This window comes from Mesoplodon bidens, assembly GCF_964165515.1.
Source record: "Mesoplodon bidens genome assembly, chromosome: 12".
NCBI classification, from domain to species: Eukaryota; Metazoa; Chordata; class Mammalia; order Artiodactyla; family Ziphiidae; genus Mesoplodon; species Mesoplodon bidens.
The window spans coordinates 90,690,311-90,710,100 of NC_138168.1; the positions used below are offsets into that span (position 1 = coordinate 90,690,311).

Genomic DNA, 19,790 nt, shown 5'->3' on the forward strand with positions numbered 1-19,790 from the left:
TTCCATAAATATAACCACATCTTAAGTTTATGAGTGTAAATAAAATGTCTAATGCAAGTCAAGAGTTCTTTTCCTACTGTGCACATATAAAAATTGTTTGAATAATTCATTTTGCAAAATATAATAATATAAATCTATTTTTGAAATAGATAAAGAATATTTTTATAATCAACAATAATCATTAAATAAAATCAAATCTAATACTGACTTTTGCATTTTTCAATGTGGTCATATCTAAATAAATTTTCAATTCTTTTCTTAAAGATCATCCTTTTGTATTTGTTTCCCCTCATTCTAACTTATTTTAAGTTATCTTTTTAAACAGAATAAAATTCTTACAGAATTAAACTACTAATATTTTACTTTCTAGCATGTATTAAATACCATTTTGTCACTATAAAATAGAAAATAATTCACACTCAATCTGAATGAGATCTTACCTTCTGGTTTGTTGTTTTTCCTCTTCAGCCATTTTTCTACAGTCTCTGCACTAACACTTTCAGATACAAATTCATCTAATACCTGGGGGTGAAGAGAAAGATATGCCTTCACTTTTTCATCTGTCAAACCTGTAAAAGAATAGAAAAGAATAAAATTAACCAATACGACATCTTCATTTACATCAAAGATATAGAAAAATGACATTTATGCAAATTGATTTAACATAGAAATATTTTTAAAAGATGTATATACATACAATGGACTATTATTCATCCATAAGAAGGAATGAAGTCCTGTTACAACATGGAGGAATCTTAAGAATGATATAGTAAATAAAATGAGCTAGACACAAAGTGCAAACATTATATGATTCCACTTATATGAAATATCTAGAACAGGTAAATTCATAGAGACAAACTAGACTAGGGGCATCCAGGGGCCGAGGGAGAGGAGAATGAGGAATTATTTGCTTAATGGGTACAGAATTTCTGTTTTGGATGAAGACGAAGTTTTAGAAGTAGACAGGGGTGATGGTTGCATACATAGTGAGTATAATTAATGCCATTGGATATATCCTTGATATGGTTAAAATGGCAAATTGTGTGTTATTTATATTTTACCACTATGAAAAAGTAGGGGAAAAAAAGTAAAGTTAGAACTTTAGCAATTTTAAACAATAGATATTACATCATGTTATACAGCTGTTTTGCAACAGTAAATTTCAGTGTCATATTTGAACCGATGCTGTAATCCAGTGCTGGTCGGTTAAGCCTTGCAAAGTGCTTCCACTTTTTTGTAAGTAATTATCATAAATTTAAGACTTAAGGTAAGTGAAACTCTAGCAACAGTATCAAATGGGAGAATAAAGCACTGGTACAGTTCAGGTGCTAAAAAACATGCTTAATGAATAAGTTCTTATCTTTTACTGTTTACAACACAAATTCTCCTTTTTCTCAGGGTCACTAAATCCAATGATAAAACTAATGTTCAGTTCAAAATACTTGACATTTTTTCATTGACATTCAATATATGTAGTCAGTTTCACTGAAATAACTTTCATAGTCTAATAATAACTGCTGAATATACACAGAATTTTCAAGCAAAGAACTTTTACATATCTTCACCTAAAAATATATAAAATTACATGTTTTCAAATTGATGCTTCATGTTGGTAGGCCATTCCACTAAACAACTCAAAATCACAAATAGGCTATCAATAATTATTACTCAGTGACTGTAATTATTTGTACTACTGTACACTCTCTGTGAATTATTCAATAAATGACCATCCTTAGGGATGGTTAGGTGAAAAAGACAATGGAAAATTGTACTTTTAGATGCAGAAAAGAGAAAAAGCAAGTATATCTTTATGAATTCAGGGAATAGGCTGCATGTTTCTAGCACAGACAAGGCACAGAATTTATACATATTAATTAATTCTTCTGGGGAATAAAGTCACAACTGTATGATTCTACAACAGACTGGTATTATTGAGAAGGCAACTGATTTATTTCAATGAATTCAGTATTTAAAAAATCAATTTAAACTATATAGATATGTAGATCTCTCATAATATATATAATTATGTAGTTGTAGTAGATAAAAAAAAAAAACAAGATCCAGCCCATGTTCACCCTGCAAAAGAGCCTCAGTAATGTAAAATTCAATTTGAGAAATTCTACAAGGTGCTAAAGATAAGAGATTCATTAAAGTAAGAGAGAGAGCTCTCTTGACAAAGCAAGTTCGGGTCCCCAGATACAAAAGGCACAGAATATAGAAGTAAACTGACAGCTGATTTGACCTCAAGAAGACAAAGTAATTTTCATACTTTCATTATGTCCGTCATAGTGGTACATATTCAACGTCTGATTCCTTCTTAAAACTTCCTTCTATCACTTTTGTGACACAATATGGTTCTTATCCTAACTTCTATTTGCTCTTTACTTCTTCTTTCTCTACAATAATCTATGACGATGACAGCAAAATCTTATTATATTTTTAATCTCTAGTTTGGAAATTCTTCCATCACCTCTAGCTCCATCTTGACTCAAAACTACATGAGTCATCTCCTTCCCACTTATTCCCAAAGTGATTTTAACTCGCAGCTTTCTGTTTTCTGTTACTATTACTCTCCCTTTTTTCCAGAAACCCAGGCTGAAAATATAAAGGCATAACTGACTCACTGTCATATCATTTCACCTTAGGGCATATTATACAAGTCCTATTTGCCAAATTACATATCAGATAAAGGAACTGTATCTAAAATATACAAAGAATGCTTAAAACTCAACAAGAGGGGCTTCCCTGGTGGCACAGTGGTTGAGAGTCCGCCTGCCAATGCAGGGTACACGGGTTCGTGCCCCGGTCTGGGAGGATCCCACATGCCATGGAGCGGCTGGGCCCATGAGCCATGGCCGCTGAGCCTGTGCGTCCGGAGCCTGTGCTCCACAACGGGAGAGGCCACAACAGTGAGAGGCCCATGTACCGTCAAAAAAAAAAAAAAAAAACTCAACAAGAAAAAAACGCAATTAAAAATGAGCCAAAGAGCTGAACAGACACTTTGCAAAAGAAGATATAGATATGGCAAATAAGAATATGCAAAGAGGATCATTTGTGAGTTGAAGTTAAACAAAAATGAGATTCCACTACATACCTATTGGAATGGTTAAAATCCAAAAAACCGACAATCAATTTCAGCAAAGGATGAGGAGCAACAAAAATCCTCCTTCAGTGCTGGTAAGAATGCAAAATGGCGGTCACCTTGGAAGACTGGCAGTCTCTTACCAAGCTAAATACAATCTTACTATATGATCCAGCAGTCACGCTACCAAGTGTTTACCCAACTGATTTACCCACACAAAACCTGCATGTGAATGTTTAGAGCAGCTTTACTCATAATCAACCAAAATTGGAAACACCTAAGATGTCCTGCAAAAGTGGTTACCAGCGGGTAAAGGGGGGGAGGGATAAATTTAGAGACTGGGATTGACATATACACACTACACTACTATATAGAAAATAGATAACTAATAAGAACCTGCTGTATAGCACAGGGAACTCTACTGAATACTCTGTAATGACCTATATGGGAAAAGAATCTAAAAAAGAGCGGATATATGTGTATGTATAACTGATTCACTTTGCTGTACAACAGAAACTAATACCACATTGTAAATCAACTATACCCCAATAAAATTTTTTAAATAAATAAAATTTTTAAAAATAAAAAACGTTTACAAAAGGCAAGTTGGGTACATCAGTTGTGCCATAAACATATAATTAAATATTATTTAGCAATGAGGAGGAATGAGCTAGCAAGCCATGAAAAGACATGGATTAGCCTTAAATGCATATTACAAAGTACAATAAGCTAGTCTGAAAAGGCTGCAGGTTGTATAATTCTAATTATGCAACATTCTGGAAAATGCAAAATTATAGAAAAAGATAGTAAAAAGATCACTGGTTGCCAGGTGTGAGAGGCAAAGGGTGGAACCCTCATGAATGGCATTAGTGCATTATAAAAGTGGATTCGAAGAGATCCCAAGCCCCCTTCCACCATGTGAGAACACAGAAACTCTGTGATTCAGAAGAGGGTCCTCACTCAACCAAGCTGCACCATGGCCTTGGACTTCCCAGCCTCCAAAACTGTGAAAAATAGATTTCTGTTGTTTATAAGCCACCCAGTCTGTGGTATTTTGTTATAGCAGCCTGAATGGACTAAGACAATCCATGAGTTCATACTGATATAAATAAATGAACAAACAGAGAAGAGTAGACAAATCTTCCATACAGAAGAATTCCAAATAATTTATGCAGATACTCTGCCCTCAAGAAGGTGGAGCATAACTCCCCACTCCTTGACACTTATTTTGTATAAATTACTCAAAATATTTTTTAAAGATCAATTGAGTCATAAATGAGCTGTGATGTCTAAGTAAACTTCTAAAGAAATTAATCAAATCCTGGATTTAAGTATGTAGATGAGAATGGGATGGAAAATAGACCATTTTGGTTGTAAACTCCTTTTAGATTTCCAAATGTTATTACATAGCTTGATATCTCAAATGTCTCAAAATACCTAATTATAATTTTTCTCCCCAAGTTACCATTCACATTTCATGAAAATAACTACCACCTTCAACATGAGAATGGCAGGGGGAGTCATTATGTCTTGGTGATTATAAGTGATAAAAAGCAAAAGTTAGTTTCCTCATTTCACCTATTCACCTGGGCCTGAGCCTGGACAAAGCACCTAAACTCTCTCAGCCTGGCTTCTTCTTTGTACGGGAATGGGATTTGAATAGGAATGAGAACAATAATATCTATCTCACAGTGTCATAATAATTCAGTGAGCTAATCCATACACAACATTTTTGCTGAGTACATTTACTAGTATCGATAGTACCAAAAAGTCATTTTTCACCTGTAGGAAAGCCAATTCTTGGATTGTCCACAGAATCAAATCACACATTTGTAACTTCTCATTTCTTTAGCATTAAAACTCCAAACTTTCTAAAATGTCCATTTTTGTTTTATCGTTTAAAGTATGTTCAACTTTCTTAGCCAACAAAAGCACTCTTTTCTAATATTTTATTCATTTTTACTTCCTATTAACATGCAATTTTGCAAAGGACCTTTGGGCCAACACAGGACCAACCCAGAATATAAGACACTGAAATAATTATCCACACTCCTGGAAAATGACAGATGTATGGATGATGAAATCATTCTTCTTTTGTTTTCGTCTGACTTTGGTTTAATGTTTCCATAGCTTCCCATGGCCTGGACATTTTGTTTATGTCAGTAAAAGACTTGGTTAGTGTTTCTTTGAAACAAACCCAATGAGAGCAATGGGATCAGACCACAGCTGTCATTAGCACACACTAGCATCCAGTGATTAAAAATTTACCACCAATAATCCACACAATGCATCACACAGATAGATACTAATGTCTATTCCAAGGTAACATGAACATTTGAACCAATATATTTAAAAATACTTCATTTCCACTAATGAACTACATTCTCTCATCTATGCAATATTTTGCCTGCATACAGATTTTAAGATGCTATTATCACATATAAAGACAAATTAATAATCATTTTTAAAACCATCAAATATCCAAGTGTTTGAGTTTCTAATTCTCAATATATTTTTTAATTGGGGGTATAGTTGCTTTACAATGTTGTGTTAGTTTCTGCTGCATAACGAAGTGAATCAGCTGTATGTATACATACATCCCCTGCCTCTTGTAGGTCCCTCTCACCCCTCCCCCCATCCCACCCATCTAGATCATCACAGAGCATCGAGCTGAGCTCCCCGTGTTATACAGCAGGTTCCTGCAAGCTATCTGTTTTATACATGGCAGTGCACATATGTCCATCCCAATCTCCCAGTTCATCCCACCCTCTCTCCCCCACCCCATATCCACACATCCATTCTCTATGCCTGCCTCTCTATTCCTGCCCTGCAAATAGATGCACCTGTACCATTTTTCTAGATATTTTTTGACCAGGCTGTTTGCATAAACCTCGACCCAGGTAGGTCTACATGCTGCAGTTATAGTTGTTCAGTATTTTCAGAGGTTTCTTTATCCTATAGGTTCCCCCTCCATTTTTTTTGTTTTCCCCATATATTTATTACTGAAGAAAACAGAACTTTTGTTCTATGGTTTTCTAGAGTTTGGATTTTTTTTTTTTTTTTTTTTTTTTTTTTTTGCAGTACGAGGGCCTCTCACTGCTGTGGACTCCCCCGCCGCGGAGCACAGGCTCCGGACACGCAGGCTCAGCGGCCATGGCTCACGGGCCCAGCCGCTCCGTGGCATGTGGGATCCCCCCAGGCCGGGGTGCGAACCCGTGTCTCCTGCATCAGCAGTGGACTCCCAACCACTGCGCCACCAGGGAAGCCCTAGAGTTTGGATTTTTCTGACCGTATCCCTGTTGTGTTGTTTAGCATGCTCATCTTCCCTCTGCATTTCCTGAAAACTGAAATTAGATCTAGAGACCTCAGCAGATTGAGGTTCAACATGGAGGTCAGTAGTCAATGTTTATAAGCCGCATTGTGTTCTTCTGTCAAAAGGTTCACACCATCTGGCTGTCTCTCTCTGTGACATTAGCAGCACTGATGATCTATGAGCTATTGATTCATTATGCCTTGAAAATGGTGGTTTCCTGATTCTATAATGCCTTTTCCATGTACTAGCTGAAATAATACAAAGAGAAACTTCACCTCATCTAGTATTTGGTTAGTTCATTGAGATAAGACAGGATAAACGCTTAATTTGTTCCCCTTTATTTACCAGTTTTCACAATGAGTTGGTTCAGTAGCATTCTGTAGGTGAGGAACTAAAAATATTACTACTATGAACCCATAGATTTGAACAAATTTGATCTGTTTCTTCCATTGTAATTATTTTCCTTGCTGGTACTCAAACTGTCCCATCTTTTGGCCAGTGGAAGGAGCCTCTTCAAGCTGGTTCCCAAGTCACTGGGACAAGAATCTAGTAGCTCTTGAAGGCTTCCTTATAATCTGCGAGGATGTAGGGTGTTTCAGGTTCAGCTTGTACATTTTCTGCCCCAGATGTAGATGCAGACAATTTTCCTTAGGATCTCTGGTTCCTTTTGGTGGGCAGTGGTATTTCAGTTCCAGGAATGACGGACTAGATTACATAACTACTCATCTGTTTTATTACACAATACACATGTAACAGTATGAGTGCTGTAAACAGATAAGTTGTTCTTTTTTTTCTCCTTTAGTATATATCTCACTAGAAATGTACAAATTACTATATTTTAAAGTCACTTGGAATATTCTTCTCTCTGATTTTGTCACCAACTGGATACACATTTAGGTTCACTTCAGATATACCTGTAAATGTGTCTTTATTACAAATTATTATTCTAAAAGTGGATAGCTACATGCTGAAGAACTTTGTATTTCTGAAATCTTCCCATCTTAATATTCATAAAAAATTAGAAAATCATTTTCAAATCAGAGGCTAAATTACTACTGTTTTTCTCACTCAGAGGGATACTTTTAAATTAATTATGAGTACTAAAGGATCTATTGTTAGAAATAAGAAAAAGCACAATTTTTCAAGTATTAATTCTGCTATCTTAATTTGTGGAGAAAAATCCCAATACATGTCTGTATTCTTTTTTTAAAAAAGCAGTCAAATACATATGGCAGGAGCCCAGCACCCTCCCATCGCCCACCCCTATTCCTGAGCTGTGGTTCCTGAGCCCCATTCCACAGTGCCCTTATGTTACCTTAATTCAGGTCTTCTCAATCTTAAAAGAATTCTTTCCTCTCAAATTAGGGGTCTTATCATCAAGTCTTCTCCTGCCCCATTATCTCACTGTAGCTAATCTCAGCTAGATTAGAAGAAACCGTATACTTTAAAATTCTAAGGTATACATTACTAATAGTGCTTTCTCTGATTCATCACAATAATTGTCTCAATTTTATAATTTCCCTATGTTTACTCCAGGTGTGAAGAATAAGTAAATCATTTTCAGATTCTTAAAGTCGTAATTCAACCATAAGATAGCATTTGATTAAAAATAAACAACCAAGGGGCTTCCCTGGTGGCGCAGTGGTTGAGAGTCCGCCTGCCAATGCAGGACACACGGGTTCGAGCCCTGGTCTGGGAAGATCCCACATGCCACGGAGCAGCTGGCCCCGTGAGCCACAATTACTGAGCCTGCGCGTCTGGAGCCCGTGCTCCGCAACAAGACAGGCCACGATAGTGAGAGGCCCGTGCACCGTGATGAGGAGTGGCCCCCACTTGCCACAACTAGAGAAGGCCCTCGCACAGAAACGAAGACCCAACACAGCCATAAATAAATAAATAAAAATAAAAAATAAATAAACAACCAAAATAAACCAAACCAAAACAAAACCTCTCATGCTATTAAATATTATACTATACTAGCTCAATTGTCAAAGAATAACCTGAACTGTGAGGGGGTTGAAATGCATGTCACATGAGGAGTCAGGGAATGACTACAAATGTTTAGTTGGGAGAACACAAGGTCCCTGGTGGACACTATTACTGCTTAATCTGAATGCTGTTAAGTAAAAAAGGTTAAGAAATTTGGATTGGTTTTTCTTTTCTGTTTTTTTTCCCATATATGAACCCAGGGGACAAAACTAGAATTAACATTTTAGGAAACCAAATTGTTCTTCAATATCAGGCAGAAATTTTTAGGAAATAAAAGCTTCTGTAACTGGATCTGGAGGTTCAGGAGAGGGGAATCCAGTGGACTCCACCTTATAGTCTGAGGTGTCATCACATTCTCAAACTATCCAGGAGAGAGGCGTATATAACAATTTACTGCAAAAATCATTCTCATTAGCTTCAAAAGACAATTCCAAAATACATGTCTTAAAGAGTAAATATTCTAAATGTACGGTAATCATTTTAGTGCCTTAATAACAAAATCTGTCAAGTTAAAACAAGATATCTCATGTCATACTAAGCAGTGGCAGACAGTCATGGTGCTCAATGGTAATACTTTGCGAAGTTGTCTGTGCGTGTGTGTGTGTGTGTGTGTTCACACAAGTTGCAGGTAATCGCTCTCCTGGGTTGCATGTGTATGCTTCTAAGCATGACCTTCTGTATTTATCCAAAATCAAGTGCAGGTTAGCAGTGGAATAAGCTTAAAATCAGTTAAGTTTGCCTTTAGAATCCCCAACGCAAACTTTGTACACCTTCTCCCTACTGGGTATTGATCTCGCCTCACCTCTGCTCCAACCACTTAATCTCCTTCCCTCACAAAAGGATAAACCAGCTACGAGCCTTCGTTAACCACTGCTGGCCTCACTTCAACGCTCTCTCTGAATATGATTCTATGCTACAACGGTGGCATGTATTAGTTCACTGAAGCCCCAGAGCATCATGTACCTGGCACATAGTAAATGATCAATAAATATTGGTTGAAAAATAAATCCTAATCCTCAAAGTATAAAAAAGGAAATTGAGCACAGAGAAGTAATTGAATTAGTTTTCTCTTCTCCACAAAAGCAATAATTCAGGTTGGAACAAAGCTACAAGCCCAAGAGCTTACCTCTTAAAGGCAAATTGCTTCTTGTTTTTGACACTTTCCCCATCTGAGCTTATCATACTTTAATGGGATTGCTACTGATCAGTGCTACCTCCCAATCTGGAGTGATATTACACATTTTACTTCAAATTATAAACTGAGAAATCTGACTGCTAAACCTCAGACTTTGAAAAGAAGGCAGGAAGAAATCTTTGGAGCAGAAACCACCTGGAACCACAGGCTAGCCCTGAAAATAAGTCTAATTTGAGATCCCACTTTCCCCCCATGCTTCCTCTGTTTCCTCAAATGCACCAAGCCCTTCCCCATCTGTGGTCTCTGCTGATGTCTGCCCACTCTTCACCTGGCTAAGCGAGACATCTCACCAATTTCAAAGCAACTTCCTCAGAGGCAACTTCCCTGACCACACATTCTACATTCACTGCCCTTTCTGTGATTCTCTCATACTCCAAATCACTCACCCCAAGCTGAAGTCCCTATTTATTTATTGTTCTCTTATTAAACGTCAGCCTCTCCTGGTAGACTATAAGCTCCATGAGGACAGCTGATCTGTCTCATTCTCCACTGTCCACAGAGCACAGTCCCTGGCTCCGTGCAGAAGAGACTTGATAGCGGGCCTGAGACTGTTCTGAGAGGCTGCTTGCAAGGCTGGCACCTGGGAACTTGGCCCTGAGAGTGTTTCCAGCGGCCGCTGGGGCTAGCCTGCTTGTGCAAACAGTATGATTTATGCCAAGCACCTGCTCTCCTTCTGGGAGTCTGCAAGTCTGGACAGTGACAGGCAGAGGGTGCCTATGCGACGAGCCCCCAGCAGGAACTCTGGGTACTGAGTCTCTAATGAGTTTCCCTAGTAGACAGCACGTCATACGTGTTGTCACAGTCATTGCTGGAAGAATTATCTGAGTCCTGTGTGGCTCCCCTGGGAGAGGATTCTTTTTTTTTTTTTTTTTTTTTTTTTTTTTTTTTTTTTTGCTGTACGCGGGCCTCTCACTGTTGTGGCCTCTCCCGTTGCGGAGCACAGGCTCCGGATGCGCAGGCCCAGCGGCCATGGCTCACGGGCCCAGCCGCTCCGCGGCATATGGGATCCTCCCAGACCGGGGCACGAACCCGTATCCCCTGCATCGGCAGGCGGACTCTCAACCACTGCGCCACCAGGGAGGCCCTGGGAGAGGATTCTTGAAAGCTCATGCCCGATCTCCCTCCGGTCTCCACCCTGTGCACCATTCCCCTTTGCTGATTTGGCACTTTTGCTATAAGAAATCTTAACCATAAGCAGGACTACGTGTTCTGGAGTCCTCCTAGCAAATCACCAAACTCAGAAGTAGTCTTGGGAATCCCCAACACAGGGACAATCATCAATTAGTGAACTAATCCATGAGTCATCATTTTTCTCACATGATTTCACAGATGTGTAGATGTGCTGCTGCAAACTGTGCCCAGCCCTGCAAGATCACAGAGGCACCCAGGTCGGAAAGCAAGTGTCCAAGCAATGGACCCCACCTCTCAGTAGCCCACAGCTCCCACTCAAGTTCCCAATCCTCCCTGAGACCAGATGAGATTCGTTTCTTTCTTTTACACTACTTTCACGTTTCTTTTTCCATCCAAACAGTTTGAATGTCTGTATTAAGTTTTCTGAAAAACAAGAATTTCTTTACTTCTTGAATATGCTTTTCTAATTCTGACACCCTTCAATCCACCTATAATGTAGCTCCAATTCTGGAAACAGATCCCTGTATATACTATCATATGAAATCTTTACGTCAAAGTTCTACCCTACAATGCGCCGGTGTACATGAGTTTATAAACATAAGGATTTATATAGCAGTTCCTTCTTGCCATTTATCAAATAAAGGAAGGGATTCATGGGCTTTAAAGTTAATTTCCATTTTGGCTTCTTTATTTAGAAAGGCAAAGTCCTTTATATGCAATGAGTAGAGGTTAAAATGTGAGAGATGTAAACGGTTTTCAATATCATTAAAATAGCTCCAAAGTTATAATAAAAACAAATAGATGAGATGCTTTTTTGGAGTTCTGTCAAACCCCATAGCCAGTGATATCATTCTTTTTTAACCAAGGAGGAAAAACAAGGAGCAAAATAAAAGCAAATGCCATGTCATTTTTCACAGAAATAAAAGAAAACTCTAAAATTCATGGGACCCACTCCCAATGAGCCAAAGCAATCCTGAGGAAGAACAGCAAAGCTGGAGACACCACTATCCCTGATTTCAAACTTTGTTACAAAGTTATACTAATCAAAACAGTATGGTACTGACATAAAAACAGATACACGGACCAATGGAACAGAATTGACAGCCCAGATATAAACCTTCAAATATACAGTCAACTAATATTTGACAAGGGAGTCTAGAAGACTCAATGGGGAAAAGACAGTCTCTTCAATAAACAGGGTTGGGAAAACTGGATGACGACACACAGAAGAATGAAAGTGGACCCCTAACTTACACCACCCACAAAAATTAACTCAGAATACATTAAAGACTTAAATGTAAGACCTGAAACCATAAAACATCTAGAAGAACACATAGGGAAAAGCTTCTTGGCATTGATGTTGGCAAAGTTCCTCTGGATATGACACCAAAAGCACAAGCAATAAAGGCAAAAATAAAATAGTGGGACTACATCCAACTGAAAAGCTTCTGCACAGCAGAAACAATCAGCAAAACAAAAAGGCAACCCACAGAATTGGAGAAAATATTTGCAAACTCTCTGATAAATGGTTAACATCCAAAATATAGAAGAAATTCATACAACTCAACAGCAAAAACAAATCCAATTCAAAAATGAGCAAAGGACTTGAATAGTCATTTTTCCAAGGGAAACATACAAATGGTGAGTAGATGAGTACATAAAAAGGTACTAAATATCACTAATCATCAGGGAAATGAAAATGAAAACTACAGTGAAGTATCACCTCACACCTGTTAGTATAGCTATCACCTAAATGACAAGAGATGAAAAGTGTTGGCGAAAGGGGAACACTTGTGTACTGTTGGTGGGAATGTAAATTGGTGCAGCCATTATGGAAAACAGTGTGAAGTTTCCTCAAAAAATTAAAAATAGAACTAACATATGATCCAGCACTCCTACTTCTGGGTATATATCTGAAGGAAATAAATGCTATCTTGAAGAGATCTATCTGTACCACCATCTTCTTTGCAGCACTATTCATAATAGCCAAGTCATGGAAATGACATTGTGTCCATCAACAGATGAATGGATAAAGAAGATGTGATACACACACACACAGAGGAATATTATTCAGCCATAAAAAGGAAAGAAATCCTGCCTTTTGTGACAACATGGATGGACCTTGAAGGCATTATGCTAAGTTAAATAAGACAGAGAAAGACAAATACTGTATGATTTCATTTGTATGTGGAATCTAAAAAAGCCAAACTCAAAGAGAGAGTATTGGTGGTTGCTAAGAGCTCGCAGGTTGGGGATATGGGAGATATTGGTCGACGGGGTCCAACTATAAGATGAGTTAGTGAGTAAATTCTGGGGATCTAATATACAGTGTTGTGACTGTAATTAACAACACTATATTATATACTTAAAAGTTGTTGAGCGTAGATCTTAAAAGTTATCACACACACACAAAAAGGTACTTATGTGAGGGGATGGAGGTGTTAACTAACCTTATCTTGGTAATGATTTCTCAATAAATACGTATCTGAAGTTATCACGCTGTATACCTTACAGATACATGTAAGTCAATAATACCTCAATAAAGCTAAAAAAAAATTTAAATGCCTTGTAATCATTATTCTTGCCTTCTATCTGTCTATCTATATAACCTAAATAATTCCTTCCTACCCAAGTACTTTCTTACTGAAAGAAGATTTGCCTATGCCCTAAAAAGGAGTCAATTAATGAACCTTAATTGAACATACTGCTGGGACTTTGACCTACCTATTTGATTGCTCATTCCAAGTGAATTAACAGCCTGAAGGGTGCCTTGGCTGCAAATAAGACATCGTTTTCATTGTTTGTAATTTGCGTTTATCAGAAGGCAAATCCCACACTGCTGTATTTCTAAACCAAAATGAAATTATGTGTTTTCCCTTGGCTGAGGATATCGATGAAAGTTTCTTTAACTGAGAAAGCCAAATAAAAACTTCAGCTGCTCAAAGTGATAAGACATAGAGGAGAACAATGATTTTGGAGTAGAACCACAAGGAAAGCTTAAGACACCAACCTTTACCCTTCTCCTGACTCAGAAAACAACACCAGCAAAGAGAAGCCTACAACAGAGGCAGCCATTCAGGCACACACCTTGTAGCACAAAGGGTTTAAGACTCTCACCCATGTAACTCAAGTTCACCTGTAAATGTGCAGTAACCTGTGGGAGACAGCATATCTTGGTCCTCCAGGTTCTGAGTCACCAGATGTATGCTGAAGTACAGGCTTATGTTCCTTAAGCAAGCCACTTAAACCGCTAAGCCTTCTTGGCCTCACAAACAAAAGATGAGCCCAATAATAGTACCTACTCCACAAGGAAAAAACACATGCAAAAGTCTGAACACATAATAAGGGATGAATGAATAATTATCCACCTTCATCAAATCGGTGGGCACCTTTATGTCAAGAAATATTATGAGATTTAAGATTTTTACAGATATCTAAACATGCTACTGTTTAAATGTAATTTGACTTCACAAAACCTTTATTTACCTATATTTAAAGACCATTTCATCTAGGTGTGTTTCAGAATAGTAACACATTTTATACGTACCCATGAGTGCTTAAGTTGAGAACTATCAAATCCATAAACTGTCTAGCTAACCACCGTATTAACCAGAATGTGTATTTGAACACTAAACTCAAAGGGACCAAGGCAGGTCTAATTCAAGAACTTCCAGGAAGGCAGGACCACACAGGGATGGATGCCAAAGCCTGGGTTAAGCCAATTAGATACTGGAGAGAGCCAGAGGGGTGTGGAGGCCATGGGCAAGTCTATAAGCACAGCTCAGAGCGTGCGGAGGGGGTAAAGTCAGCTGAAGGCAAATCTGTAAGTGAACTCTGAGGGACATCAGAAAGGAGTAGAAAGAGGGGTAGTCAGACATAACCACGCTGCAAGGCAAGGAAGGGACATTAACTGAACACAGAGTTTGGCTGACATGATTAGTTCTAAATGCTGAGATTCATTTATTCACTCAATAAGTGTTCATTTAGAGCCTATTATGAGCCAGCATATCTATGTGGTTGATATACAATAAAAAACAATATCCTTACCCTTGTAAAGTTTTAAAATTCTCTTTAATCCTGGGTAAGGTCAGCCAACACGAACTAGTGACAAATTAAAAACACAATGAAGGGGCTTCCCTGGTGGTGCAGTGGTTGACAGTCCGCCTGCCGATGCAGGGGACACAGGTTCGTGCCCCGGTCCAGGAAGATCCCACATGCCGCGGAGCGGCTGGGCCTGTGAGCTATGGCCGCTGAGCCTGCACGTCCAGAGCCTGTGCTCCGCAACGGGAGAGGCCACAACAGTGAGAGGCCCGCATACCGCAAAAAAAAAAAAAAAAAGACAATGAAGCAGTAGGATACATCAAAGTTGACTCCAACATTTCTAGCTTAGGTAACAGACAGTCATAGGAAATACAGGAGTTAGTGAAAGATGCATGGAAAAGAAAATGGTTTTGGTTTGAGATCTACTGAAATTCAGTTGCCTATCGGATTACCTATATGGTGATTTCCAGTAAGCAGTAGGAAATATAAATCTGCAGCTCAGAAGAAGGAAGTAGAAGCTAAGAGGTGTACACTTTGGAAGTCACTCATATTGATGACAGATTTACATATGGACTAGATTTCTCAGGAATACTGCACTGCATCATACATAGCAAAAGAAAATGCTCATTCCCATCCCTATACTATTTTTTAAATCATGGAGGGAAATTGTATTATACACTGTCTCATTAGAAAGATTAAGTCATTCTAGAAAAATGTAAAACACGTATGTATAGTTTTTTGTCAGTTGGATTGCATAGGAAATACTTTGATCAGTCCCTCTTTATTCAAATCATCAAGATTCAAAATCACAGACATATTCACTTACAGAAAACCCTTTTGTGACGGGCATAATTGTAAGATGCCCGTAAGATTTTCCTGTGGTGTCCACACCCTGCATAATTTGCAGGGCTGAAAATGATGGATTTTACTCTCATGATTAGGTTTTGTTACATTGTAGATTGGCCTTAAACCGGGAAGATTATCCAGTTGGGTCTGACCTAATCACACGAACCCTTGAAGAACAAATAATTTTCTCTGCTGGTGGCAGAAAGGGAAGTTCAAGATTCAAGCACAAGAAAGATTCAGAGCTCCACTGCCGCCTTGAAGATGGAGGGCCACGCATCAAGGAATGCAGTCAGACTCTGGGGGCCCAGCAAGGAAAGGGGGCCTTGGTCCTACTGCCACAGGAACTGCCTTCTGCCAATGACAAGATCGAGTTTAGGAAGCTGACCTTTCCCAGAGCCTACAGATGAGAACTCAGCAAGGTGAACACCTTAATTTTAGCCTTGTGATACCCTAAGCAAAAAAAAAAAAAAAAAAAGTCAAACACCACCAGACTGTTGGTCCACAGAACTGTGAGCTAATAAATGGGCATTGTTTTAAATCACTAAATTTGTGGCATTTGTTGTGCAAAAATAGTAAATACTCCTCTGAAAGTTGGATTATTTTTAACATGAATCCACTTAAAAGTAAAAAGGAATATAATACAGTTCCCAAACTATGTGACCCGTATACAGTTTAACAAAAATCATAACTGCCAACTGTTATTAAAGTTGTAAAAATTTTCTGTTTAACGGAAGTTCAAACTCAGAAAAGTAAACCTCTACTTTCCCAAGCTCACGTTAGTACTGAAAGACACTAACAGTTCTGAGGAATATGTACATGATTCTGAGGGAACACACCAACAGGTGGTGGAACACTCCTGACAGGTTATAGTCTGTGAAAACTAGCATTCATTTAACTAGCTACTGTAACACTCAGCAGACCATAACAAGCATCCAATCCAGGATTCCCTGAAAAGCCCATGCAGAAGACCCTATCAGGTATTCAGTTACATGACAGCACAATTAGGAAAACACATTCCAAAAGCAATAGCGTAAAGGAGATGTATTAGTCAGCTTGGGCTGTCATAACAAAATATCACAGACTGCTGGGCAGCTTAAATACAGAAGTTTATTTTCTCACAGCTCTAGAGACTGGGGAGCCCAATGTCAAGGTCCCATCAGAGTTTGGTTTCTGGAGAGGCCTCCCTTTTGGCCGCCCTCACATGGTGGAGATAGAACACTAGTTCTCTGGTATCTCCTCTTATAGGGACACTAATCCCATGTGATTAGGGGCCCACTCTTATAACCTCATTTAAGCTGAATTATGTCCTTACTGTAAATACAGTCCCAGTAAAGATTAGGGCTTCAACATATGAATTTGGGGGAAACAAAATTCAGTCCACAGCAGCAGAGATTCCCAATCCAAGTATCTTAAATTAGTTCAATTTGTGGTATAATATCATTCAAAAAGGTTTCTTAAATTTTCTTGAATTTTAAAATAACAATGAATGCAAAAAGTGGGCAAATATAAATTTAAGTCTGAAAGGGGGTTAAATACCTAACTGAGTGAGGATAAGTGGTTAAAAGGTGTTAATATCAAAGGCTCAATTAGCAGACACAGTAGGTACATAAGGAATAGCCCACTGGAGGATAACCCTGTGAAAGCTTAAACAGTTAGCAATATTACTGAGAATAAATTTTTATAAAAGCATACGGTTCCACTGGTGAATTATCTAAAATATTTAGAAGAAAATAATACCAATCCCACACAAAGCCAAGAGGGAAGATTTCCCAACTCCTGTTATGAGGCATTTTACCCTCATACCAAACATAAATATGCCTCATGAATGTAGAGCAAAAATCCTTAATAAATTATTAGCAAATTAGGGCTTCCCTGATGGCATAGTGGTTAAGAATCCGCCTGCCAAAGCAAGGGACACGGGTTCGAGCCCTGGTCTGGGAAGATCCCACATGCCGCGGAGCAACTAAGCCTATGTGCCACAACTACTGAAGCCCGCATACCTAGAGCCCATGCTCCACTACAAGGGAAGCCACAGCAATGAGAAGCCCACGCACCGCAATGAAGAGTAGCCCCTGCTTGCCACAACTAGAGAAAGCCTGCATGCAGCAACGGAGACCCAACGCAGCCAAAATAAATAATAAATAAAATAAATTAATTAAAAAATACATATATTAGCAAATTAAACCCAACAATATGTATAAAGGAATATACAATCAAGAGGGTCTTACCCTAGGAATGTAAGGTTTGTATAACATCCAAAAATAAATTAACATAACATAGCAAGTTAATAATCATAACAATAAAGTTATGATACAAAAATCATACAATCACCTAAATCGATACAGGTAAAGTTACATAACAAAATCCAACATCCACTCATGATATAGAAACAGAAGGAGATTTCCTCAACCAGATAAAAAGCACCTATAAAAAACCTATAGCAAAAGCCATAGTTCATGGTAAAAAACTGAATGCTTTCCTAAGACAAGGAACAAGGCAAAGATGTCTGCTCTCACCACTTCTATTCAACATTGTACTGAAGGTTCCAGTCAGTATACTAACACAAGAAAAAAAATGTAATAACTCAAGAAAAAAAGTAAAAGCATACAGATTAGAAAGGAAGAGGGAAAGCTGGCTTTATTCACGAACAACACACATAACCTTGTAGGTAGAAAATCCTAAAGTATCTACAAGAAACTACTAGAACAAATAAGCATATTTAGTAGGGTCACAGGATACAAATAAATATGTAAAAATCAATTATTTTTCTAAACACTAGTAGGAAGTAATTGAAAAGTGAAATAAAACAATAGCATCATGAAGAATAAAACATGTAGAAACAACTTTAACAAAATAAATTTAAGATCCATACATTGAAAACTAGAAATACAGCAAATACAAATTAAAGAACACTTAAATAGAGAGAGATACTATATACACTGATTACAAGACTCGGTATCATTAAGGTATTTATTCTCTCCAAACTGATCTACAGCTTTTTATAAGAAATTGCTATGGATTCAAAAGACCTAGAATAACCAGAACAATCTTGAAAATGGAAAAAAGACAAGACTTATATGCCTAAGTTTGACACTGACAATAAAGTTACAGTAGTATGTCTTAAAAACAAATTAATAATGCACTTATGTTACAACATTCTACCAAAAATTGTTTAATCCACATATTTGAAAAATAAGACTTTTCCAAAACCTTCTCCTTGACGGTTTCCATCATCTCTGTAAATGAAAACTCCATTCTCTGACTTGCTCAGGCCAAAATCTCTCTAGTCAGCCTTAACTCCCCTCTCTGTCACTAAGTCCAGTGGGCTCTAAATCTAGAATCCAACCACTCAATACCTTTACTCTTGCTGTCCAGGTTCTAGCCACAACCTCACTCACCCACACATTTCAGTAGTTTCCTAAAACCTAAATCGTTTCCCTGCTACTACCCTTGCCTTCCTTCTTTCTATTCCGTACACAGCAACAAAGCAATGCTGTGAAAATACTGATATAAGTCAGATCACGTCACTTGGCTCAAATGGCTTCCCGTATCTTCAAAATAATAGTCCCTCCCCCAAATGACCCACTTGACCCCTCACTTCTCTATTTTCCCTCTTGTTCACTTCTCTCCAGGCACTTGGTCAGAGGTACCAAGGACGCTGCATCAGGGCATTTGCATGTTGGTGTCCTTGCTTGGGAAGCTCTTTTTTTGTTTTTTTTAAACATCTTTATTGGAGTATAATTGCTTTTAAATGGTGTATTAGTTTCTGCTGTATAAAAAAGTGAATCACCTATACATATACATATACATATATCCCCAAATCTCCTCCCTCTTGTGTCTCCCTCCAACCCTCCCTATCCCACCCCTCTAGGTAGTCACAAAGCACTGAGCTGATCTCCCTGTGCTATGCAGCTGCTTCCCACTAGCAATCTATTTTACATTTGGTAGTGTATATAGGTCCATGCCACTCTCTCACTTCGTCCCAGCATACATTTCCCCCTCCCTGTGTCCTCAAGTCCATTCTCTACATCTGTGTCTTTATTCCTGTCCTGCCCCTAGGTTCTTCAGAACCATTTTTTTCGTTCCTTTTTTTATAGATTCCATATATATGTGTTAGCATACGGGATTTGTTTTTCTCTTTCGGACTTACTTCACTCTGTATGACAGACTCTAGGTCCATCCACCTGACTACA

General features: G+C 38.2%; 1 protein-coding gene across 1 annotated transcript in view; it reads right to left on the reverse strand.

Moving 5' to 3' along the window:
• PDE10A (phosphodiesterase 10A) overlaps positions 1-19,790 on the reverse strand; it is a 297,841-nt gene that overhangs the window by 170,952 nt on the left and 107,099 nt on the right. The window contains 1 exon segment of the mRNA XM_081250479.1: positions 441-569. Within this exon segment, the coding sequence (XP_081106605.1) occupies positions 441-569 (129 nt within the window).